We start from the raw sequence: 26,737 nt of genomic DNA on the forward strand, positions 1-26,737 counted from the left end.
GTGCTGTATAACTTTGTATAAATCGGACATCCTGAATAAAGTACTTTGTGAAATCCAAGAGGGAATAATGGGGAAGACTTCATGGGGAGGTTGAAACAGGACTTGGGTTTTGAAAACAGCTAAAGAATGGGAATGTCATTACAGGCATAAGAACAGTGTGAGCAGAGGCGCAGGGCAGGAAGGGATGGGCCTGTAGGGGGGGACAAGAGGAGTCCTCTTTGGGTAGGCAGGGCATACTGTATGTTTGGGGAGCAGCATGAGGCAGGGATGGCAATGGAGGATGGTGTTAGGTTGTGGAGGAACTTGAAGATCGGGCAAACTTGCTGGCCACAGGAGTCACTCAAGATTTCTGAGTAACGTGACCACATCTGTCTTGGGGACATCAATCTGGCAAGCAGAAATATGAGATATTAATGTACATCATGGCATCCCCTCAAACCAGTTTACCTTCAGAGGAAACTAAAAGCTGCAGGTGAGAAAGCTTCAGCTGTGTCCAAATGATGGTAAAAGAGATGCAAGTCAGCTGTACTGACAGCTCAGTGATAAGTGATGTGGCTGGGCTATTAGTACTTTAAGAACTTTCTTGAACCTTAAGCCAATGACTCACTTATTGGACAGGTGACATTAGATTAAAAGGATGCATATTAGCATTATGAAAAAAAACACTCCAAGAATTTGTCAAAAATCAGAGGGACATACACAATCGGGCAGGTTTCAGGTTTCTGTGTAAAGAGGAAATACATTCTTATTCTCTTTCTTATTACCTCACTGTCATCTAGCTTCCCTATATATTTTTCCTAATGAGAGTGGGAGAATTTTAGAAAAAAAAAGGAGTCTGGCTAAAAGTATAATGTTGGGATTCAGATTTTGAGTGGCACCGATTCCTCAATTTTATTGTGTGAATCATCTGTTAAATCATCTGATGGTCATACATTACTAAGCAAATAATCAGATGAATTTGAACAACAAAAAGAGTTTCATATGGTAAATGAAACAATAACAATTCACAGTCGCTGATGAGTTCAAAATGCTCTATAGATTTAATCTTATTAAGCCCAGCATTCCAATAAAGCCAAACTGCCAAAGCAAACGTATATACATATGTATATACATATTCTGGCAGGGGTGGAGAAATAAAGTAAGAGAGCCAAATTTTCTGACATGTTTCTTCCTGTAAAAAATGTTTGTGTTCCGGAGAACTGGGAGCAATACATACATCCCAATACAGCAGATGCCCTTTGTACACTACTGTAATAAATCAAAAGCACTGGCCTTTCATTTACCTTTTTTGGATTAAGGTCAATTACATGGTCTCAAAAAATATGTAAAAAAAATCAAAATTTAGAATAGATTAAGAAAAAAATCATTTAATAAGAAGATTAAACACTTAGATGTTAGCATTAAAAACATTTGCCTGTTTAAGGGATATTTGAAATATAAAAAAAAAGGATTCTGACCAAAATATTTATTAAAAATATGGTGTGAGAACTTAGTGTACAAGGAAGATATTTGTTTTACATCTCAGTCACCCAAAACAATAACTTGTGGTCACCTCCCATTGCACAAAGCGGGAGAGTTCGATGCCAGGACAGACCAGATCCCACAGCTGCAGAACCAATGAGGATGGGCTACAAAAAACAAAAAGCAGAAGATGAGAGAGAAGAGTCAGAATGTAGCAGTAAATCCAAAAGGCCCCCAAATCTAAACAAAACATCCTCCAAACAAGTGTGTTGTAGCTGTCTGTCCTCATTTACAGCATATGCTGGGGTGGGGAACCTGCGGCCTCGAGGCCACACTGGCTCTCTAGGTCCTCAAGTGCAGCCCTTTGACTGAATCCAAACTTCAGAGAAGAAATCCCAGGCATATACTTTAGAGATGACTTTTTCTGAATTGTTTAAATTAATGTTGTCTGTCATCTATACAGATGACCACACCGGCAGATTCAGGGGAATGTGCATGCTGACCGATGTCTCCCAGAGTGGGGAAGGAGACCACGTTCTTGGCCAGCCCCTTCTGCCCCACGCAGCATGTGCTGCTGGGATGGCAGGGAAGCAAGGGCACCATCGGAGACCCAGGGAGCAGGAAGATGACTGGTCAATCAAATCTGTAACCTTGTTGTCATTAGTACTTCAGCCAGACAATTTCACGAGATGATGACACAATTTAAATAAAGAAGGAAAATAGAAAATCAATAGGAGGGAAATATTAGCATGCAATACTTCGTAAACTTGAAAAGACTTTTATTAACTTGCTATTAATGAATGTAAACATTAGGAAAAATACACCTTTCTATGTAATGTAAGCAGCTAAAATGACAGCCAATTTAGAGATTATAAATTCAGAGAGAGGGAAGCAAGGAGAAGGGACAGATAAATGGTGACAAAAACAACCCCAAACCCGAGCCAGTACTACCTGCGGGTGCCCCAAATGGTGAATCAGAAGCTGAGTGGTCATTTTGCCAGGGTAGCCAGTAGTTGCAAATAGGTTTTCATTTACTGTTGACCACCTGAGAAAAGAATCACCATTGATCACTCTGGCCTCTCCATACAACTGAGGCTGCTCCTCCACCCAATCCTGACCCCAATCTCTGTCCTAAACCCCCGTCCTGTGTTATCTCACAAAATGTCTCCATCCAGTCCTAGTGACACCTAAAACTCAAATCGATCTGAAATTCCACTCATCTTTTTTAGAGTACCAATCCTACTTTGGCTCCTCATTTGGGAAAGTTATTGTTTATTCAGGGTTGGGGTCAACCCACAGAGGTACTAACTGGCTAAATCCTGCCACTGCTACTCTGGCTGTGTCTTTCCCATTCTTTCCTTTTCATTCCCAGCAACAGTGGCCTGCTGCCTGACGCTCTTCTTGTTGTCTGCCTGAGCTACTGCGGTGGTCTCCTGGCTACTGACGTCTGCATCTGGTCTCTTTCTTCTCTAAACTCATCTATCTACAGCTGTCATATTAACTTGTATTCTCAGGGATCTTAGAAACCTTCTAGTCCAACCCCTTGTTTTACAGATGTGGAAACTGAGGCCCAAAGATGAGATGGGCCTTTTCCTAGGTCACAGAATAGAGATTCCCACTTGGAAGGTCCTCTAATTCCAACTTCAGTGCTCTGTTATGATGATACCAGGCTGACTCCTCATTGGCAGGATCATAGCTTCTTGTGCTTCTCCTTTTTCCTTCTGCATTATACCTTGTATTATCACTTACTAGATTAAAAATTCTCTGTGGATTGATTCTTGTTTGTATCAAACTGGAGGCCTGGGCAGCTTGAGGCCTGCAAAACTCCCCAGTGAGGTGAGGAAATGTTTCACAAAATGAATAAAAATACAGTAAAACAGAGATAATGTCAACTTGTGCTTTTCTAAGTTTCCCTTTGAGTTTGATACCACTGCCCATTTTTGGGGGTAGTTCCAAACTGCTTTCCAAAATGACCACATCAGTTCACGGCTTCCTTAACAGGGCATCAGTGTGACTGTCTCTCTGACAACTGTCATTCTACTGTTTTTCATCTTTGCCAAACGGACGAGCGTGAAGTGGAGCCACAGAGTTGTTTTAATTTTATAATGCCTTGGAACATTTTTTTCATACTTTTTGCTGTTGTTGTTTCCATATGGTTTTTAAAAATGTGTTTTGAAAACTGCTAGTTTGTGTGCTCTGCTTTCTGTTGGGGAATGGATCTTGTTCTTATATATTTGGATCAGTTATCTATATATCTTAGATATTAGATGTTTATCATAGAAACTTGCTGCAGTATTTCCCCTCCATTAACTGGTTCCCTGCTAATTTCAGCTACAATGACTTTGTGAAGTAATTTTCAATGTTACGTTATCGAAGTCATCTATTTTATTTCTTGTCATCTTTTCTGTCCCTTGTTTGGTTAAGAACTCTTCCTATGGACAGCTGTGCCTCTAGGTCACATACCCATCTCGAGCTTCGTGTGGTATAGAGTGTGAGAGGCTGATTTAACCCAAATTTCTGTTAGACTGCTTCCCAACAGCTTTTTGTCAGATTCCAGGTTTCTTCATTAATGCCCTTGAAAGCTCCTAGCCTTTTCCTGGGGGGCCTGCAGTGAGGACAGGGTAAAACTGTGCATTTATTGAGCAGAGATAATGGAGCTCTGGACTAGGAAGGGGCCAGTACTTGTCTAACCTAAAATTTCCAAGGAAGACGGACAGGACAAAATGACAGACTGGACTCTGCAGACGGAATCAACAGTGACTCCAAGGTTTTGAGCTGAGGAGACCAGAAGGACTGCAGAAGGAAGGAGAAGAGTTGGGGGGCTACTACAATAATCCTCTTCCCCAAACAGAGACTACAAAGGCCTTTTCTCATACAGAAAACAAATGGAATCAAAAGGCTCGTAATTTAATTGGAAGCCTGCCAAAGCCACTGCTAAAGGAACCAGTATGCTTAATGCACAATTTTTATAGTAATCAGTGTAGATCCCTGTTTTGGAAGGGTGCTCTGAGGAGGGAAAAGAAGGCTCTTTATGATGGAAAAAACTATTCCTCAAGGCAAATCCCGTAATTGTGTACAATACTGATAGTTGTTGAAAGTACATAAAAGGACCTTGTGAAATTTGGGTTAGAAAGCTAGGTTTGGGCCAATTGGAGAGATGCAAGATTGGGCAAAGAAACCTGGATTTTATTCAGTAAGCAATGGGAGCAAGAGCAGGGAAGAAGTGAATTTAAAGAAAGTCTGGCAAGAGACCTATCAAAGCAAAATAACCTGGGGGCATTTAAGGAAGAACCGATGACGACAAAGAGACAAAAATGGAAACAATCTGTACAGATTTTTGTAACAAACTCTCCTCTGCCGTCAGTAACAGTGGAGCAGCCACACCTGGACGATCCCTGATGGTCTGCGTGAGGAAGGAGAGCCGGAGCAGCTGGACTACCCACAGCCAGCACCTCGAGGAGAGGGCACAGTTGTGAAAGAGGGAGAAGGCCAAAGGCCTGGGAGATACCTTGGAGCACACTGCGATTTTTTTTCTTCTCTTTTGTTTTTTAGGCAATTGGGGTTAAGTGACTTGGCCCGGATCACAGCTAGTAAGTGTCAAGTGTCTGGTCTGATGCCGCATTTGAACTCAGGTCCTCCTGACTTCAGGGCCGGTGCTCTATCCACTGTGCCACCTAGCTGCCCCAACATACTGCTATTTTTAATAATGACAACAACAACAAAGTGACTGAATGTTAAAAACTACTGATTCATATGCCTACTTTTCCATCTCTACAAAATTTTAATGAAAATAATCTACACATATATTGAGGTTATTCTTGATGAAGTTACAAGAAGGAACGGGCAGGGCTTTGCAAATAATATTCACCAGCAGATGCTTTTTTTGTTTTTGTTTTACAGTTATACAATTTAAGATCTTAATGTGCTTACAGCCTATTTATAAAAAAACAAACAAAACAACATTTCATTTGGTAGAGCTAAACAATGCCTTAATAGGTCTTTTTCAGCAAAGTATCTTTTCTGCATAAGTTAAAAATCACATAAAATTCCTTCAATGATGTAGTAACAAATATAACTTTGGTGACTCTCTGCTTATTAATATCAAAGAGATCATAACAAAGGTAGACATGAAACATACAAATTGCTGTTATGACCCCGTCAATGGAAAAGGAAAGAAGGAACAGCAGACTGTTGAGCTGACTTATTTTTGTTTTCTTCCAGGGGTGTGGACAAAGGCCTCTTTCCCTTCTTGTAATACCTTTCCATTCTCTGTATTCTCTGAATTGTTTTTGTTTTATATAAAAACAAGCTGAACTAACCCTACCACACACCCAAGTTTTTCACCAGTCTACAAGTTTTTGTTTGGAATGTTTAAAAAGAAGTGATTCTTGAAATATTGGTGATGTTGACTCCACTATTTATTCCATTTCAGTCATCCAGAAAGTATTCACTGAATGTCTGTCTGCTTTGTGGTCAGAACTATGGGGACTCAGGGGGAGGAGAGGAATGAGTGGTGGTGGTGGTGGTAGAGAATGAATTGTGGGAGATAAGAAAAATAATGAGACATAATCACTAACTTGAAGGATCTTACAAACTAGTAAGTGAAGAGACTAATACATGTGAAATTGTACCTAATAATATAAGAAAACAAACAATTAAGTGATAAACTGTGTAGAATGTACAATATGTTTTGTAGGAGTTCAGAGAAGAGGGACATCCAGAAGAGCTAAAGTGGTCAGAGGGTGATCTGGATCATGGAGGCTGGGGTGAATGTGAGAAGGTACAGGACAGAGTACAGAGCATTATCATCAAGCTAAACTTGGAGGAAGTCTTGGCGAGAGGGGAAGTCGATTCCTATGATAAGAAACAATATTAGCACTTTAAAGGGGTTGGACTAGATGTCCCTAAGGTCCCTCCTAGCTGAAATGGTTTATAATGGTTTTTTTCTATCCTTATTTGTTTTTTAATTAAAAACTGAAATTGACTTAAAGATTAACTTACCAGCTGTGATATGCAGGATTCAAGAGATTAAATCAGAAACTTTCAAAATAACTGGGAAACTATACCTGAATAAGTGGGCTCGATCCATATGGACAGGTCTCTTGTCTTGAGGATAACTAAAAGAAAGTATTTAATTACAACCTGTTAGCCAGTCAGTCAATAAACATTTATTTAGTGCCTATTGCCAGGCTCGGGCAATAAAGAATGGTAAAATGGTAAAATATAGTCCATGTTGTCAAGGAGCTCACATTCTAATGGGGGAGGTAGCATGCATACAACTGTATAGGAACAAGACATATATGGGATAAATTGGAGATAATCAAGGGGGAAGGCATGAGAATTAAGTGGGATTAGGAAAGGCTTTCTACAGAAGGTGAAATTTGAGCTAGGAAGGAAGCCAGGAAAACCAGGAAGTGGAGGTGAGGAGGGACAGCAGTCCAGGCATGGGGGACAGTCAGAGAAAATTCCCAGAGCAGAGAGATGGAGTGTCTTGTTCATGGGAGAGCCAGGAGGCCATTGGATCAAAGAGTATGTGGGGGGATAGAGGGAGAATAAGGTATGAGAAGACTGAAAAGGTAGGGGAAGGGACCGGGGGAGCTTTGAGAATCAACTGGAATTTATGGAATAGGAGAGTGCAGGTCAGACCTACAGTACTGGAAAATCGATTTGACAGTTGAGTGGAAGATGGAGTGTATGGGGTTTTTAAGTATAGGGTTCATTATGATTATATAATATGCTAAAAATATGTCTATTCTCGTGTAAAATTTTTAACGTTAGGCACGTGACATCTGATGACTAAGAAAATTGAAGAGCCCATGGCAGGCACAGCAACTAGAAGGCAATAGTCTAGGAGTTAAGTGACGAGGGTCTGCAGCAAGTGGTGATGGTGTCAGAGGAGGGAAGCAGGCATATGCAAGAGATGTTACAGAAGTCTTGGCAACAGACTGGATATGGGGGTGGGGGAAGGGTAGGAAAGAGGAGACTGAGGAAGAATGATCAGATAAATAGAAGGAGAATCAGAAGAGGATGGTGTCTTGAAAACCTAGACATAAGAAGGTATCAAAGAGGAGAGAGTGATCAATAGTGTCAGAGGTCACAGAGAGGTCAAATCGATTTTCCAGTACTGTAGGCAAGGTTCTCAGCTGAGTGGGGAAAGGGGAGTCATGGGAAGTTTGAGGAGGGATGAAAAGGTCTGGAGGAGCTGCTGTGGTGAATAGGATAGGGAGTTAATTAGGGAGCCGTGGAAGGGTTGCCTTATAGCAGTGAGAGCCCAGTTGAAGTTATATAATATAAATTTGTACGAGACCCAGTCAGCATATTTTCATGATTTTCTCTAGCTTCATTCAGCAGCAAATCTAAAGAAATGAAGACGATGGTGGGAGGAATCCACAGCTGAGACTTAGCAGGGAATGACTGGCAATAAGATAAGGGGCAAGGGACTCAAAAGAGGACAGTGTGGAGTTGAAGTGGTTTACCAAAAGGTCAAGATGTGGAAAGGAGGACAGTGTAGCTAGTACAGGGGTGATGGCCTGGGAAAGAACTAAGGGGTCAGTGTGGATGAAAAACAGGGCGTGGGGTAGCAAGACAAAAGGAGAGGTGGAACGGCAATAGATTGTGATCTGATAAAGGAATTTCAGAGTTCGGGAATACAGAAGTGGAGCATTGTGGTGATGGCAAGATTAAGGATATGACCATCTCTGCGTGTAGCTGAGGTGAGGTGGAGGGCTAAGTCATGTGAAATGAATAACTGGAGGACTGTGAAGTTAGGGGGCTTGAAGGCTTGTCGGTATGTACGAAGTCCCCTAGTATGAAGGCAGGAGCTAGAGAGAAAAGATATGAGCTCCATGGGGAAAGAAGGGGAGGGTCCTGGAAGTACAGGTGGCAGATTTGGATTGAGTGAACCTCAAAGGAGCTGAGGTTACTGAGTGATTCTGGGGGGAAGATGCATTCCTACTCCTCCATATCCACCAGTGAGTCCGGCGAAAGTACAATCTGTGCTGGAAAGGAGGTCACATAGAGGCTAGGTCATCAGGAAGGAACCAGGTCTCCATAAGGCATCTGGTTTAAATTGAATCTTGAAACGTACATTTTATGATAAAATGGCAAGTCTAAAGTATTCACACAATGATTGACGGATACAATTATGATAAAATACCAGAGGAAATCAACAGCTGCTTGAATCTCATAAAAAAGGATGAGACGATCATCTATAATTATTAGAAAGGCAAGAAGTGACTCACTGGGAAGACACCATCAAGTAGTGGTGTAACGCCAGTGGAGGAGGAGAACAGTCCTGGGCATACAGGAGGCACCCGCTTGATGCTTGTTGACTCACGAGAGCCCCCAGCCATGCACACACTTTGCTCCTAGCTCAATTCACTCTCCAGACTGCCCCATCTCTTCTCCCCTTCGATCCTCCATTTCCCAGTTTCCTTTGGGATTTTGTCCTCCCCGTGAGAAGGGGAGCTCCTTGAGAGTAGAGATTGACTGGTTTTCTTCCACTTGTGTCCTGAGCACTTAGTACTCTAATGAATACTCATTCATTCTACCACACCATAATGTTTAACATGATAAAAATTTTTTTCAATAGCAAAAATGCTAAGGAAATACCTGGACCGAGTAATGTCCCAGATTAACCAATCATTTCCTGCCACAGCTCCAACTTTGAAGGTGTTTCTTAAACACCAGTGTGCTGACATTAATGGCGTCTGTTCAGATTCCAGAGACAGGATAGCCTGCTGGGTAATGAGATCATAGAACCTGACTGTTCCATTCTTCTCTGCAACCATCAACTAAAAGACAGAAAAAGATAAATTTACTGGAAATGATAATTAAACTTTTCTGCTATTTATGTTGATAATAAAAATTCAACAGGCAAATCTGTGCCATAAGATGCTGGTCCAAAAAAAACCCCAAACCCCCCAAAACCCAAACCCCAACTTTCTTGCGAATACTTAAAATGTATACTGAAGTATGAAGTGATGGATTCAGTTTACCAAACATTTTAAAAAGAATTTAATATGTTTGCAAAGCACCGTGCCAGGTGATATTAGATGGGGCTTATATTCTCCCAGAGGTCACAAGGCTGAGTGGCAAAAGATTTTGTGTAAGCCTGCAACAGTAAGTGGGAGACCTTGGATAAAATAAGAAAAATAAATTTTCATGAAGAAACTCATTAATATAATTTCAAGTGGTAAGAGAAAACTATGAATGACTAAGAAGAAAGAGTTTGCCCTCCTAAAACTGCTGCAAAATAATTCAGGATGAGGTCATGTATTAAATCATATAATTTTACAGAATGTCAATTTTGTGATACCCTCTGAATTAGGAAAAGACTAAGTTTAAGAGTTTATCAAGCCCAGACAAGTATTTCTTCCAGTTATATCTCTTACTTGTTTAGCCATGAACTTTTCCACTATCCAAAGATCTGAAAGGTAATTCCTTACTTGCTCCTCAAATCTGTTTATTATGTGACTTTTTATATGCAGGTCACGTATCTGTCTTATCCTGCTATATGGTATGAGCTGCTGACCTAAACCTCATTTCTGCCAGAATGCTGCCCAATTTTCCCAGAAAGTTTTGTCAAATATGAGTCCTTCTCCCAGTTAACTGGGGCCTTTGGGTTTATCAAACATGACACTTTCTTCTGTGTGTCACACACTAAATCTGTTCACTGCTCATTCACTCTCCTCTCCTCTCTCTCTCCCCATCCCACCTCTGTCTCCCCCTTTTACCAAACTGCTTTTTTAAAAAAATGATTACTGCTTTGTAATACAGTTAGAAATCTGGGACTGAGAGATCCCCTTCCTTCTTACTTTCTTGTTGTCTCTCTCAGAAACTCCCACTGCCCCTAGTTCTAAGCTCTCGGGCCCAGCAGGACAAGGCCAATGGTTCTTCCACACTGTAGCTGCCCCACAGAAATCTTCTTTCCTCCAGGCTATGTATGTCTAGCTTCTTCAACCCTTCCCATCACCATTATGGTAGCCATGGCCCTGCCCTCCCACTCTGCTTCGTACAGCCTATCAATGTCCTTTCTAAGGCTGGTGCTCACAGATAACAATAATAATCCAGATGTGATCTGACCAGGGGCAAGAACAGTAAAATGATCCCCTTCCTCTTTCTGGACACTAGGTCACTTTGACTCAATGTAGCTTAAGATTATCTTACCTTTTTTTCCCTTCAATTTAATAAGCATTTATTAAGTGTATATTATATGTGGGACCCTGGTGCATGCTGGGAATATACAAAGGGCAAAAATAAAACAACTCCTGTTCCCAAGAAGATTTACAATCAACTAGGGAAAAACCACATGCAGACTGATAAATATAGTACCAGGTAGAGAAGAAGGAGGCTAAGGGAGAGATCAAACAACGTACTCTAGGACAACCTGGTTAGGAAAGCATTAACAACTTTGGGCCACAGGGTAGAGGCAGGGAAGGCTTCCTGGAGGACACAGTACTTGAGCTGAGCCTTGAAACTCAATTCAAATCAACGAGCTTAATAAATGCCTCCTCTGTGCACAGCACCATGGGAGACACTGAGAATACCAACACCAAAATGACAGTTTCTGCCTCTGAGGAACTTAGGCTCTCCTGCGGATAAAACTTCCACAGAGAAGTAGATACAAGATAACCTTAAGAAGGAGAAAGCACAAAAAGCTGAAGAATCAGTTAAGGCTCAGGGAACACTCAAGCTGAGTTGTGAAGAAAACTAAGGGTTTTCAGAGGTAGAGATAGAGAGAACACCTTCTAGACATCAGGGACAGCCCAAGCACGGGCCTGGTGGTAGAAGGAATGCAGAAGTCTGAGGCTAGGCAGGTCGAACTGGCCAAATGAGCTGGGCCCAGACCTGAAGCAGCAGCACAGGCCAGTGTGGGCAGTTGGTTATTGTATTGAGCCATTCACCGTATTTACTGAGTATGCACAGGATCTACACCTGGCCCCTGGGAACCTGTCTCACTGGAGTCACAGCCCACGTACAAACTCTGTTTGCATTGATCAAAATAAAAAACAAAACAACCCTATCACACTCACCTTACACGCTTCCTCAGGATGCCAGCAGACACTCATTCCAGGGGAGCGGAGAACAAAATGAGCTTTCTGATTCCCTTCTAAGTCCCAGACCCTAAAAAGAAAATATGACAGGCTTTCCTGTTAGCCCTTTAAAACTGTTCATTTACATAGCATTATTCAAAGCAGTTAACTGGATGGCAAACTGAGATTCTGTAGTTACTCACTATTTTTTTCAAGAAAGTTAAACTTTTTTTTTAAGCAAATGAGGCAGCATTACAAAAATTCATTCAAGTCTTTTTCTCTATTGCATCATAAAAACTCGAAGTGTTTTTATACTCAATCATATAGGAAATTGCCATACTCTTTCTGTGATGTGATTAATATGCTATAACATGTGCCAAACTATTCTGGCACATGGTAGAAAAATTTTTAAGTTAATTACTTTCTCTATTGCGGGCTGTATTCTGGAGTTTCCAGGAGCTGAATCTCACTAGACTAAACAGGCTGCAGTTCCCTAATTCTACACTTAGTTCATGTTATACTTTCCATCAATGGAACTTAAAAGAAAGACAGGGCTCCTGTTTCAAAATAACAGCATATAAGTATTATGCTGTAGCTTCTAACATGGCTTGACAAAACTGAATTCACTAGGTCAATGGCCATTTACTTGGTATTCCCTTGACCTCTCTGACCATCGTAGCCAAATAACTGCTTTTATTCATAATTCTTTTGCTTTAGCTCTCCTCTCTTTTTACTGTTGCTACCACAAGCTCGGCCTTCTTGTTACAAATTTTTTCCCTGGTAGAACTCGGGAGTGGTGGCCAAACAGAATGGGGTTTTTTCCAGTAACTTCTTTGCTTTTTTTTTTTTTAAACAAAAATCCATGATAATGGTGGCCAGCTTGTAAAAGAAACTGAGCCTCTGAGGGAGGCATTAAGTAGACAATGCTCATGCTTTGGGGTAATAAATGTGGAACAAGCATAGTGAAAATGGCATGCCAAAATAAGAGGAGAGCCTGTGTGCTACACCAGTGTTTATTTAATGTTAAGAGGCCTACTGCCTGCTGGGAAGACACGGACAAGAGCTGCACCGGATGAGAAGACGAGGATGAATCACCCTCTAAAGCCCCGGAGGGTGGGCCCATAGAAATATCAACTACGGACACACTGAGGTAATGAAGCATAAGGAAGGGGCATATCTGATGATCAGTCAATCAACAAGCGTGTATTAAGTGCATACTTAAACCAGGCACTGGGAAGATGATGTATTAATTACTCAGGATGAACTGTATTAATACAGTACAGACAGCCATCAATCAATCAACGTTTGCTTAGGGTTTAGGTGACCATTTCTAAGAAAGACTGCTTTCTTAGAAACTTATCTTAACTCAAGGAAAACTGAACTAAGGAAAAACCACATGTAGACTGATAAATATAGTACGAGGTAGGGAAGAAGAGGCTAAGAGAGAGATCAAACAACATACTCCAGGACAATCTGATGAGGAAAGCATTAACAACTTTGGGCCACAGGGTAGAGGCAGGGAAGGCTTCCTGGAGGACACACTCAAATCAACGAGCTTTAACAAATGCCTCCTCCGTGCACTTCGGGCTGCTTCTGGCGGCCTGTGAAAAACAGAGGAAAACTAGGGTCTGTGGCCACAGGTTGTGCAGGCCTCTCTTGTCTTTCTTCTTCCTTCCCCATAAAACTTTCCAGGCTTACTGTCTGTCACTTGCAGACAACTGAAGTGGTACAGTAGATAATAGTGCTGTGCCTGGTCAGGGAGACCCAAGTTCAGATTTGGTCTTAGATCCTTATGGTGTTACTCTGGGCAAGTCACTTCTGTCTGACTCAGTTTCCTCAACTGTAAACAGGGATAATAATACCACCTACCTTCCAGGGTGGTTGTAAGGAACAAATGAGATAATATTTGTAAGTGCTTAACATAGTGCTAGCACACAGCAGGTGCTTAATAAATGTTTATTCCTTTGCTTTTCTTCTCCCCACCCCACCCCCGCCTCCCTCCCTCGCTTGCATAGAAAGAAGGAACAATGCTGACATGGGAAAGGGGAGTCAAAGAAAGCGGGAGTCAACAAAGTGGCCACAGGATTCTTCTTTTATGACTCATCTGAGTAATTACACACTTTTCTGTTTGCGCCATAGTGTCTTTCATTGAATTTTACTTCTAGACTTTTTCAATTATCTCATTATGGGACTTAACTTTTTATTAAAACAATTTCAAAAATCTAGACAAAAATAATTTGAAAGAATATTTTGGTGAAAAATGCCCATTCCTGGTATTAAAAGATCAATATATTCACTTTTAAGCTAATTCAAGTGTTTTTCTAAAAGAGTATCCACATGACTAAGTGGAAGCACATCTTCTCAACTGCCAGACATGCTGCACTTAGACCCATTCAAGAAAAATCAAGTTTTTCAACTATGTTTGGTGTACGGGGGAAGATGATGGTTTGGTTGCATTATAAAGTTGTTAGGTTTGGCAACAGCCACATTTATTAGACACACACATAATAACAAACAAGAAATAAAACGCTAGCACTAGCATCTATTTGATTTCTACTGAAATAATAAAATGCTGCTTTGACTATTTAGTGAATCCCATGAGAGAATGGTTTAAAACCCCCATTCTTCTGATTCCATTCTAATAGGCAGCTGATTTTACATGTTAGCCATTATATGAAACACAAGTATACACTAGGATTTTTTCCCCCTCTTTCAAAGGGAAAGCAAGATGTGGAAGTTAAAGAATAAAGATAACAATATTTTCAAAATGCTAGCCAATTAGGGAAATTTATCCAATCATTGTGCTATCTTCATTTAAAAAACCCCACATCATCCCCTCCAAGCACCCCTACAAACTTCCCCCTCCTCTTTGGAATAAGAGGATTTGTAGTTTAAAATCATATGCTTATTCAACAAATTTTAGTGGTTGTATAACTCAAGTCCAAACATGCAAAAGACAATAAATTGGGCTACAATGAGCATAACTAAATTAGCTATAGATATTGTCTAAAATGTGTATTCATTTTTAATGTTTTCATGAAGTGTTCTTGCAAGACTTTTGGCAGAGCTCAACAGACTTTTCTATGACTTTGGATCGGGTATCTTACCTGATTTTTTCAACAGATGTCTATTTCCTGGGGGTTCTCACTGGGTGTGCAGAAAATTCTGTGGAACTTACACCTGTGTTCACCTGCTCATTGTGAGTCTTCGTAGCCTTCCCAACTGAGGTGGATTAGGGATTTAATTTAGACACCCAAACTGACCTTGCCCGCTGACAAAGCTTAATTAACTTTCAGGGCATGGATAAGGCAAAACTTTTCTATATTCCTTATTAAAAAGGGAATTTGAGATTAATTCTTCCTTTGAATTATAATTAGGCTACATTTTTATGTTTATGAACATCTATTCATGAGAAGCTTATATATATATATATACATATTTTTAGTTTTATATATATTTAAAAGTCTAAATAATTAAAACTCACAATTCAGGAATGTGTTTTGTGTTGTCTAAATTAATTTAACTTCATCACTCTGAGGAAAAAATATAGTTTATGAGGAAAAAACCCTTTTTTTCTAAAACACCATTGATAGTAATAAGTAATACTTAGAGAATGAAAATGTACAAAATAAAATATTTAAAAAGCTGACTATGAGCCAGATATGACACTAAGCTATCTCATCTGATCCTCACAACAACCCTGTGAGGCGGATGCTGTTACTATCCCCATTTTACATTGGAGGAAACTGAGGCAGAGGGGTTAAATGACTTGCCCAAGGTCACACAAGTAGTGTGACACATAACCATCTGAAACCAGATTTGGACTCAGGCCTCCCTGACTGGCCTCCATCCACTGCATCACCAGCTGCCCCTCCTTGTTCAGTTTCTTAACAGAGCAAGAACTTCCTCCATTTCAATGCTGGGTGTAAATGAACTGAATCGATTGATAGCTTTGATCTGACAGTCATTGTGTTTGAGCAGACTTTTCCACTGTTCACAGAAGAAGCAGAAAATGACCAAGCAAAGTGTAGAACTTGCTCAAGAAACTGGGTCAGCCATTTTCCTTCTGAAGGCTTCAAATTCCTGTCCTGTGATAGGGGTGCATTGGGGTTGTTGTCAGACTAGATGGCTTATTCTCACAGGGTGCTGGGAGTTCTCATTGGGTGTGCAGCAACTTCTGTGGAACTTACACCTGCATTCACATCTTCAACGTGTGAGTCTTCCTACCTGCCCCTGGGGGGCACCATTACTCATGATACTGATGGGCTGGGGTGATCTCCAAGGTCCTCTCTACCTTTAATATTCTATGGTTCTAAGGCACACACCCACGACTCTCCCAAGAGACCTCTGTCTTAACAGAACAGTTTCTAAAATATAAAAATCATAAAATTTATATTCATTTGTTTTATATTGATGCTGCACATTTTATACATATTTTTATGTGCTTGCTGTCTTCCCCATTAGAATGAAAGCTCTCTGCAAACAGGTATTGTTCACTTTTTGTACTAACTCAGTGCTTAGTATACACAGTAGTTGATCGGTCTTACTCAAAATAAACAGTGTCAAACTTTAAACAAGGCACTGACATTATTCAGCTTTCTTACATGTAAATTATGCTAATAAAATCAACAAAAGACTAGGACAAAACTTGATATTAATGATTTTTATCAAGAGTAAAGGATGTTCAAACTGAGCTATTATACAACTGTGAAAGCGTTTTTTAAAAAAAATCCCAACTAGCCACAATTTCTTAAAGATTGCAAGAGTTGGCCATACAAAAGGTGTGGTGATTCTGGCCAGGTTGAGGAATTAACCACAACAGCCTTAATGGTCAAACCTCTTAAATACCATTACATCTCCTTACAAGTATGCAAATAGTGTGATTCAAAACCCCTGTTTGGTCATGGAATGAATTTGAATCTTAAAAAATTCATACTGAGAGCAAGTTTTCCAATAAAATCAGGCTAACAAGGAACAAAATTGATTTATTTAAGAATGTTCACAGGTTGTAGTAAAAACAATTTCTCTGCCTCTGATCCTAGAGTAGGTCCCTTTTAAGGGCTTCTGAAGCACTGAAAAAAGCCCCAACAACAAACCACCCCAAAATTGACAATGTCAGCTAACATCCTAGATGGACTATAAGAGAAACATGGCTTCCTTATTAGCATTAGGTAAAGGTCTATAGTTCTAAGTGGGTGTAAAGAAAATCTGAGGCATGCTCATGACCCTTTAGACTTTAGAATGTATGCAGGAAACACACACACACAGGAGAAAGGCTGGCTGTGTAAGTGTCAAGAGATGTTCTTGGGTACCAGCCACACAACATTCAAAGCCTACATGTGATAAGTTGGAGGACTGAGGTCCTGTTTCCAGCTGGGTAGCAGGACAATACTGCTCCTTAAATATCTTTGTTCTCTATTCCTGGTGAGCTTTTGGTCAGGTAGCTCTGCATCCTTGGTGCTAACTCTATCTGCCAAGGAAAAGTGGAATCATTTTGAGCCCTGCACATTCCTGGAGATGTGATTTGAAATGCACATCCTTTGGGCTGGTTCAGCATGCCCAGCCTTTATGAAGCCAAAGGAAAAAACCTATGGGAGGCCTAACAGAGTACAGTAGAGAAGGAGCCAGAAGACCTGGAGTCTTATTCTGAATGTACTAGTGTGTCAGTTTCACCAAACCATAGTCTATTACCTATTAGATGGGGATAGCAAATGCCCTATCAATGTGACATCAGGGTGAAAGGGAAAGGTAGTGTGTGTGGCAGTGGAAAGAAGATCCTATGTACTTGTCTCCCTGAGAGAATGTAAACTCTTCGAGAACAGTTGCAATTTTTTTTTTTGTATTTGTATCCCCAGGGCCTGGAAACAGCAGGTGCTTAATAAGTGTTTGTTGGATGATTTGGTTGGGCTGCTAAGATAGCATTCATCATCCTTTAGTCTTTTCACTAAGTTCCACCTGGAAGAACAACAGAAAAACTACTCAGGGGGTGGCAGTGATGGGGAAAACCTGAAGTAGGAACCTGTCTGGGCCAGTTACTGCTGTGGGCTGAAGAAAGCCTAATCAATTAACGAGTCCTGTAGGAAGGCTCCAACCCAGAGAGCAAACAGCACCCTAGCTCCACGTACACTCCAACAAATCCCACGGACTTTGATGAGGCCTCTTCAAAGCACAACTTTCACCTGGTTACACTTGCTCCCCTGGGTTTCTACATTCTCTATGGTTTAGATAACCTCAAAACTTATGGTGCCTCAGGGATGGGAGGGTAGGTGTTCAATTGAAGCATGCCCAGAGAAGGCACACTAATTCAAAACTCTGACAGAAGTGTTAGAAGAAGTGGGCAGGCCCTGAATCCTCAGAGAAAAAGAAAGGGGGACACTGGGGCCCAGGCCTTCACAGAAGGAGTATGAAGGGAAGCAGGAGCTCCTTAAGTGGGGAGAGGGGAAAGGTGGGGAAGAAATAGGTTGCTAACATTCAACTCTGAATATGATTTCCCAAAGAAACTATGTTCTAAACAGTGGTTAACTTCAGGCATTATGGGTTAAATTGGCTTTTGTGGCCTGGTCTGACCATTTTAACACCATTTTTTATGGAAAAATGAGTTCTGAATCCCTAACTTACAGATCAGGTTTTGGAACAAAGGCTGTTTGGAAGTTGGGGACTGCCTGTATGGTGGATCTCCGTGTACCAAGATGCAGAAAAGCTTGTGCTCTTCAATACTACTTGCCATAAAATTGCAATTCAGTATTAGCTTTCTGAATTGCAAGTCATTTCAAAGAGTTAAACCAAGAGCTAGATCTAGGCAAATACAACCAGAGAAATGTTTGGTATTGTACTTTGACATGAAGAAATGGTTGCATTTTATACCTTTCCTTTAGAACTTAGGTGCCAGGAAGCACTTATCAAGAACCCAAGGGGGGCGGGGAGATGACTCATATCTCAGGCATGTAACATCCCATCACATGCATTAGTCCAAGACACTTGAACTGCTCCCTAAGTGCCAGGCACTGGTCTCGGACCTCACGGGACTCAGGCTCTGCAACAGGAGAACACAGCATCACACACAGATTGCTGCCGAGTCGTTTCAATCCCATCCGACTCTGTGACCCCTTGTGGGGTTTTCTTGGCAAAGACACTGGAGTGAAAATTTACATTTCCTTCTCCAGCTCATTTCACAGATAAGGAAACAGGCAAACAGGGGGAAGTGACTTGCCCAGGATCACACTGCTAGCAAGTGTCTGGGGCTGGATTTGAACTCGTGAAGATGAGTCTTCCCGACTCCAGGCCTGGTGCTCTATGCACTATGGCGCCACCTAGCTGCCCCTGAGTTTTGGAGGGGAGCTAAAAAGCACTAAAAACTGGATAAATCCTGAAAGGCTTCTTATAGGAGGTGATACTTGAGTTGAGCCATGAAGGGAGTAGAGATTTTAAAAGGCAGAAAAGGGGAATAGCAGGAGACAGAATGTCATGTACAAGTAGGCTAGTCTGGCCAGAATGTTGAGTGCATGACTAAGGGGAAACAAGTCTGGAAAGAATGGCCAGAGCCAGGTCATGACAGTTTTAATGCCCAAACAGGTAGTTTGTATTTTATCCTACAGCCAACAGGGAGCTACTGAAGCTTCTGAAGCAGGGAAGTAACATGGTCAGACCTGTGCTTTATAATATCCATCTGGCAGCTGTGTGGAGGACAAAGCAGAGAGGGGAGAGATTGGATGCAGGGAACCTAATGAGCAAACCATGGCAACAAGCCAGGGGAGAAGTGGTAAGGCCTGAGCTAGGGCAGAGGGTGTATGAGAGGAATGAGAGTAAAAACGTCGTGGAGATTGAAGCGACAAGACTTGGCCACGGGCTGGATGGGGACAGGGGGAGTAGGGAGAGTTAAAAGTCAAGGCACCTGAAGGTTGCAAACCCGGGTGCCTGAAGATAATGGAGGTAATCCTGATAGAAACGAATAAGGTTAGAGGAAAAACGACATTTTGTTTTTAACTCTCCATCAGAATGTTGCTTGATAACACTGCCAAATAACATATAGTCATTTGAAAAGATTTCCTGGAATACTGGCTTGCCTGTTGTTAACTAAATTCAATTGACTCTTGAGTATTCCTACAAATAGAGGTAAGGATAATACAAAACGGCAGATAATCCAAAAATCATTTATACTTGGCTTTAGATGGTGTTTTTGTACTTACATTTGACTATGGGTGTGTCTGATATTCTGGGATTCATTTCAAACCAAAAAAAAAAAAAAAAAGAAACCACATTTTGAAGATCTAACTTAAGAGTTGGGAAGCAGTTCAAATTTCTTCATCTTGCCCCCTGCTAAATTTTTCCCCTGCAAGCTACTCTATGCTGAGAATGGGTCACTTATTCTCATACCAATGCAAGAATGCCCTTTCTGAAACCCTTCTTAGTTAGGGGAAGTAGTTAACCGTTTGGTTTTTACATAGCTTCAACAGCGGGCAAAATCAGGAGTGGAAAGTGAGCTCTAATGCCCTTTGTGAAAGAGATGATAGGTATTATACAGGATAGGTCTGCATAAACTCTGATTCTATATTGCTGCTAGAACCAAGATATAATGATAGTCAGAAACAGCACACTCACACATACACACAACAAAGCCTACACTGCTGGACAGAACACCACCTGTGTGCTGTCAGAAACCAGCTGGTTCAACAATGGCCAAAGATCTACATAAAATAAGGAATCCTGTCTACTGAAATGCTTCTGTTGAAAACATCCTTTAGAGTGTTAAAATCTTAGCCTACTAGGTGTGGCTCACAGGATGTGAAAGCGGAAAGGAGCTTTAAGAGTGAGACTAGGTGAGCTCCAAGGTCACTTCTGGAGAGATCAGATGTCTAGTTTGCTTCTAGTTGGGTAAGCTATCTGTTAAAACCACTGCTTAATTTCACTTAGGAGCAAAGAGGATTTTTGTGGTGTATGAAATAATCTCCATGCTCTTTCTCACTCTCCCCCTGCCCTCTTCTCTGAAAATCATATATTCAAGAGATGAAAGGATTTATGCAGATTCAGTACTGGAATATTGACAGAACCCTAGATATTCACAAGGGTCTTTTAAAAATGATAATTAGTAGAGGGCAAAGTTCCTTTTGTGGATTCCAAAGAAGGAGCTTTTTGGGTAATAATTTATTCTTTTTATTCTATTCTTGATTTTTGGCTGGCTAATTATCTGCTTGGGAGTTCACTGAAGAAGGAAATTCCTGCTACCAAATGTTTCTGTCAATACGGACAAAAGGAAAATGGATGGTATCACATCTGTATCCACTTGGCTTCTCTACCTGGTAGATCCCATGACCCTCATGAAAGAATTAGGTTGTCTGCTGAATTATAATACACAATAAAATATGGTAAGTAATAGCTTGGAGATAGATAATCAAAGTGGTTAAAGGCCACACTGGAGAGTTGCATGGGAGGACGGACTGGCACCTCCTCTAATATGTAAGGAAATAAATGGAACAGGGAGGAGGTCAGGGAAAGAGATTCCCCTGCACATCTACACATCTTTTGATAATGTCTGTCCATAATATGGCCTCACACTACCTAGCCCTTTTTTCCATTATTTCCCAACATCTGGTCAGCCCATATGATCCTAATTTTGTTTGTATCTTTGACTGTAAAAGCCAATCTGTTTCCTTCTTTACTCAGATGAATCAATTAAGAAAGATTCATGAATACCTAGTACATGCCAAGAGCCTTGTGAAATAAAAAAAGACAACGTATATTTGCTCAATAAGAACATGATCACTGAGCTTTGACACTCCACCCTTGATTACAAAAATCCAGAGGACTTTTCAATTTAATTCAATGAGCACTTTAACGCCTGTCAGTCCACAAGGAGCTTCCGTTTCACTGGAGAAACTACATGGTCAAACAGGTAAATACAAAATCAATGCATAGAAATTTTGGGGTGAAGTGCTAACACCTGAGGGAATTAGGAATATCAATGCATGCAGAAAGTGATTCCTGAGCTTTGACAGAGCCAGAGTGTGCAAGAAGAAGGAAGGCAGAGCATCCCTGGGATGAGAGTGGCGTGGGGTCAGAGACAGCCCATTGCGCAGAGAACAGCAAACAGGCCGGTCTGGCTGGAAAATAGTAAGTGTGAGGTGCGAGTTACGTGAAATATGTCAGGAAAGATAGTGGGAGCCAGACCTGAGGTCTTTAAATGGCTGATGAGTTCACGTTTTATCCTGGCAGCAAAAGGGAGTCACTGAGGCTCTTTGAGCAAAGGAGTAATATGGTTAGGCATGTGTTTTAGCAATGGCAATGTGGCAGCTGTGTGTGGGGCTGACTTCCTTTCATGTGGAAATAGGACCAAAGGAGGTGGTTATCCTAACACATCAGGCAGAGGCAAGGAAGGCTTCATGGGACATCTCTGGATTTCTCTGCACATGACTTTGCAAAATATGACTCAGGTTCCATAAGAAGCAATTAGAGAAGAAATTACTACAAGTGTTCAGCAAAGGGATCAGAAGGCATTTGTTAGAGTAGATGGGGAAGGCTTCACCACAAAGGCACAATTTAAGCAGGACAATGATGAACGGGAAAATCTGAATAGGCTGGGAGTTAAGAAGGAATTCCAGTTGGGAAGAAGAGTATAACCAAAAACACGGAATTAGCAGGGCATGTGCTAACCCTCTACTGGAGTGCACTGGAAGGCTAGGAAGGGCAGCACTAGATTAATTACCTTTTCAGGTCGTAAAACGGCTTTGAAACTGACGAGAAAAAAAGCCACAGTGACAAAAAAAAAAGGATAGGTTGGTTAAATTGTGTGCTATGAAGAGTTTCTTAGTGAATGTCTATGAACTTCTAAAAACAGACTCCTGAAGGACAAAGATTACACTTAAAAAGCTGTGTGATGAGTACTTAGAAAAGTGACATATATATCTGGGGATGCAACCATTACTTATAATACAGCAGTCTGGGAATATTAGCAGTTTTACTTTAAGATAAAAATAAGGGCTCAAAATAAGTGATTAGTGCATAAATCTATCTTTCTTTTATCCTTAAATGGTAAAAACATTACCACTATGTGATTCAAAAAATAAACTAGGTAGAATTTCAGGGAAAAATGTCTTAATTTCATGTAGGCACTTAATTTCAAAAACTAAACATTTCAAAAACTATTCTCTGTAAAAGGCCATAGGCTTTTTTTTTTTTAATACCAAACTCATACATCTGAGTTAAGTTCATGAAAATCTGAAGGGGGTGGGGTAGGTAGGTGGTGCAGTGGATAGAGCGCTGGCCCTGAGTCAGGAGGACCTGAGTTCAAATCCAGTCTTAGACACACACTTACTAGCTGTGTGACCCGGTGTAAGTCTCTTAACCCTGTTGCCTAGCCCCCCCCAAAAAAAAAAACTGAAGGGAAAAAGTCACTGAAGAATATTTTTAATAAATTTGGAAATAGTAAAGTCTGACAACTTAGTTTCCTGGAATTATTTGAAACGGATTAATCAATGCTCTGTGAAAACAGCTAATAGATATAAAGCAAGGTTGTGAAACAAAGTTTATTTTTATAGAAGCGAGAAGCTACCTTGAGGCCAGTGTACAGAAGAATCATTAACATGATTTAATTTGTATGGACGAATGTTACATCTTTTCAGATTAGATATATTTTTGGAAAGATGAGGATATTGAAAAATTTGTCACCTCTACAATATGCTCATGTGTTCTACTTTTCTGTGTCTGTCTCAGATAAAACCAAGTCCCATGAGGGCAGGGCATCTGTCTTTTCTAAACCATACCTCCTCCAAGATCCTGATACTTAGGTACTTAACAAACCTGCTGGATTGTGTCTGTAGTTCAGCAGGGCCAGTGGAGAGCCCAAAATCAATGCATTCCCACCGCCACTGAAATACCACGTCAGTTTTCCAACAGATCACATGTGATGATTTCATTTTTAAAGAATGCAAATAGGAGAAATTTTTCTGCAATATAATAAGTTTTAACATAAACTTACCAGTAATATCACATGGGGAATATTAGTATTCCATTATTTCCAAGAAAAAATTTGAGGCCAATTTGTAGCCTCAAATTTAACTCTATGCTGCATATTAGTTTTAACTTTAAAGGAAAACACCTTTTACCATCCACACCCACAGAGACTTAAAACAAACCCAAACTCCCATCTGAATGCTGCTTTGTGATTCTTCGGTGCAGCCCATTTCTAGGAAGCATGAGATCCACAGAGGTTAAGTTTAAATTTCGATAAAAACTACCATAGTAATTGCAGGATTAAAGAATGAGGCTAAGTAAACTGTCCCTGCATGGTACATTGCAGGTGGATGAAATTTTACACAGCAACATTATACTGAGGTGCAGGAACCATTTTTATTTGGGAGCTTAAATCTTATTACAAATCCTAACCTAATCACGCCATTGCACTGGATCAACTACTCGGCTAGTGCCAACTCTGCCACAGCTCTGAACTCTGGTTCTCCTCCACCTCCCAGCAGAACTTGGCCTCCCTCCTCCTCCAGGGATCCTGGGCTCGGGCTTTCAGTTTCTCCTGCTCAGAGCCAGTGAAGTCCACCTCTTTCTTGGCCAGTATCTTCCCTGCCCCTGAGAATACTAGCTCCCTACAAGGGCTGCCTCCTCACCTCCAACAGAATACAAACCCCTCGTGGGCAGGGGCAGTTGTGCTTGCTGCTATCGGTATGCCTAGTGCTTAAGACAGTGTCACGTACAAAGTAAGCACTTAATAAATATCTTTTCATTTACCGATGGATTGATCCACGATCTCATGTATGTAGATATGTCCCCTCTACTACAGGCAGCTAGGTGGTGTGGTAGATAAGACCACTGGGTTGTTGTTTGTCCTTCCTTCTCAAAGAGGACCATGGCAGCAGGGAGGTGATGCCATGACTTGAAAGTGAATCAGATTTGAGGGAGGGAGGGAGGACTGTGCAAAGTCACCAGGCTCACTTTCCTCTCTGGAGTCATCTAGGTCCAGTGGCAAGATATAGATCAGACAACTGGAGATGGGCCCCAGAGCACTGGGCCTGGAGTCACCAATACCTGAGTTCAAATCCAGCCTCAGATACTTGCCAGCTGTGTTACCTTGGGCAAGTCAACTTCATCTTGGTTTGCCTCAATTTCCCCAACCATAAAATGGAGATAATAATAGTACCTACCTCCCATGGCTGTTGTGAAGATTAAATCAGACAGTATTTGTAAATTGCTTGGCACAGTGCCTGGCACATAGTAAGCACTATAGAAATGCCAATCAAGATTATTATTAATACTGGTTCATATAGCAACCCTTGCATGTCTTCTCATCCTATTAAATTCTCACACAGGTCTTCTGTAAACTCTGTAAAAGACATGGCTGTGATTACACTAGTGTGCCAAAGGAGGGTCTTTGTGGCAGCAAACACTGCACGACTTCCTCAGTGCAATCCAGTTTCATCTCCCTCTCCAAGAACTTAAATGACCTGTCCAAGGTCCCAGAAGAGTCAGACCGGATTCTTTCTCTGTGGCAGGGCTGACACCTCAAGTAAGCACGTGGCGCTTTTGCCTTGCTTTATGCTGACCCTTGTTGAATCAATGAATAAAGTTCTATCCATGATCATATCGCTTACTGATTCTTGGTTACTGATATGGTTTTAACATGCATGGGAAACTCCTTGTTTGAAGAGAGCCTTTAAGGTTCCCTGCTGACACACAGAACCACCTCTGAGCACACACATAGCAAGGTTGGATATTCTTTATGCCTTATGTGATAGTGCAGATATGGTCTACTATAGGTGATCTCCAAAGGGCTCCAAAAGATCACCTTTTCGTATTGTTATATTAGGGTACTCCAAAATGCACACAGACCATTTTCACAAGATTGCATACAGATGAGAAAGAGCCATTTTTGGATACAAATTTCAGTTTCTCACTTAGCTTCTTTAACTCCTGTGACCTCTATTTTCATTTCACTCTAGTCACACAAAAAGATGGGCACACCCTTGATTCTACCATTACCCATAAATGTTCTATTTACATTATCAAAATTTATGAAATTTCTATCATAACCGCTTTTCAGTCAGTCAACAAACATTTATCAAGCCACGTACTGCAGTAAGCTTTGAGGATACAAGGAGAGGAAAAAACATGGTCCTTGCTTTTAAGGTAGTCACATTCTAATGGGGAGAGAACATGGGTGGGACTATGTACATACAAGACAGTTGCAGGGTAACTGGAAGGTCACATCCAGTGGAATTTCTCTCCATCTCTCCCCATGTTTCCCTCCTTCCTTAAACCACTTCTTTGTTCTTATGTTGACTGCCAATCTCTCCGCCCCTTCGGTGATGAAAACCCAAGCACCAAACTCTACTATGGGCCCACTTTCCTCTTTCCCAATATTGATCCTGTAGGAAACCAGTGAGATAGTTCTTCTTGCCCACCTGTCTTATTACTGTTCGCTACTCGCCAAGCCTGGATTACCCCCAACAACTGCCTCCTACTCACATGCAGCTGTAGTGTATCGGAGGAAGTCACAACCGTGCTGTCCAGTCTGTTACACCATGCAGATGTCTCCTGCCCTCCATGACACCCACTCTAATCTGCACTCTTTCCCACTGGCTCCTCTCTTGCTCCAAGCAAACCTGCCCAAGTCCCCTCCCATCCTTGGAGAAACCTTACTTTACTGCTAAATCCAATCATTTTCCCCCTCCCACCTTGCTGCCTCCCCTTTCCTTCTCAATACTTGGTAGAATGCTCTTGTAGGCCCTCAGACAGACAAGGCAAGCAACTGACTTTCCAGGAGTTTATAGCCTAAGGGGAGGATATGACAAGCACTTGGAGAGCCAACATAAATAGTATCTACACAAATCAGAATAGCATCAAACTCAAATAGAAACAGGACCACTAAGCCACACGTAATGATCCCTGTGTGCCACATATGGCCTTAGTTTTAAAACGTAATAATATCTACATTTTATTATATTTTTACTTATTTTCTTTAATATTTCCTAATTAGATTTTAATCTAGTTTAGGCTGCACTTGGGTGACATACTTGCCATCTCTGTATCAGAAAGCTGAAAAACCAGGTGCTTTGTGGGATCTGAGGGCTGATGGTCCTTACTGACTGGGAGTCTAGATGATGCAACATCAGGGAGTAGGGAGGGAAATCTTGCTTTGCTAGGGGAAGCACCCCAGACTCAACCAGAGCCTCCCCTTTCATGCCCAATATGAAGACCACCACTCACTTGGGGTATTCACATGGGAATGAGAGCTAGTGCCA

General features: G+C 41.2%; 1 protein-coding gene across 1 annotated transcript in view; it reads right to left on the bottom strand.

The window, feature by feature from the left end:
- Positions 1 to 1,450: 1,450 nt before the first annotated feature.
- NUP37 (nucleoporin 37) overlaps positions 1,451 to 26,737 on the bottom strand; it is a 44,330-nt gene continuing 19,043 nt past the window's right edge. The window contains exons 6-10 of the mRNA XM_020982352.2: positions 11,496 to 11,586; positions 9,073 to 9,254; positions 6,528 to 6,578; positions 2,413 to 2,506; positions 1,451 to 1,628 (exon numbers count right to left, since the gene is read on the bottom strand). Of these exons, the coding sequence (XP_020838011.1) occupies positions 1,515 to 1,628; positions 2,413 to 2,506; positions 6,528 to 6,578; positions 9,073 to 9,254; positions 11,496 to 11,586 (532 nt within the window). The 3' untranslated portion in view covers positions 1,451 to 1,514. The remainder of the gene's footprint in view (positions 1,629 to 2,412; positions 2,507 to 6,527; positions 6,579 to 9,072; positions 9,255 to 11,495; positions 11,587 to 26,737) is intronic.

Source organism: Phascolarctos cinereus, unplaced genomic scaffold (genome assembly GCF_003287225.1).
Source record: "Phascolarctos cinereus isolate Bilbo 61053 unplaced genomic scaffold, phaCin_HiC Scaffold_1;HRSCAF=81, whole genome shotgun sequence".
Taxonomy (NCBI): domain Eukaryota; kingdom Metazoa; phylum Chordata; class Mammalia; order Diprotodontia; family Phascolarctidae; genus Phascolarctos; species Phascolarctos cinereus.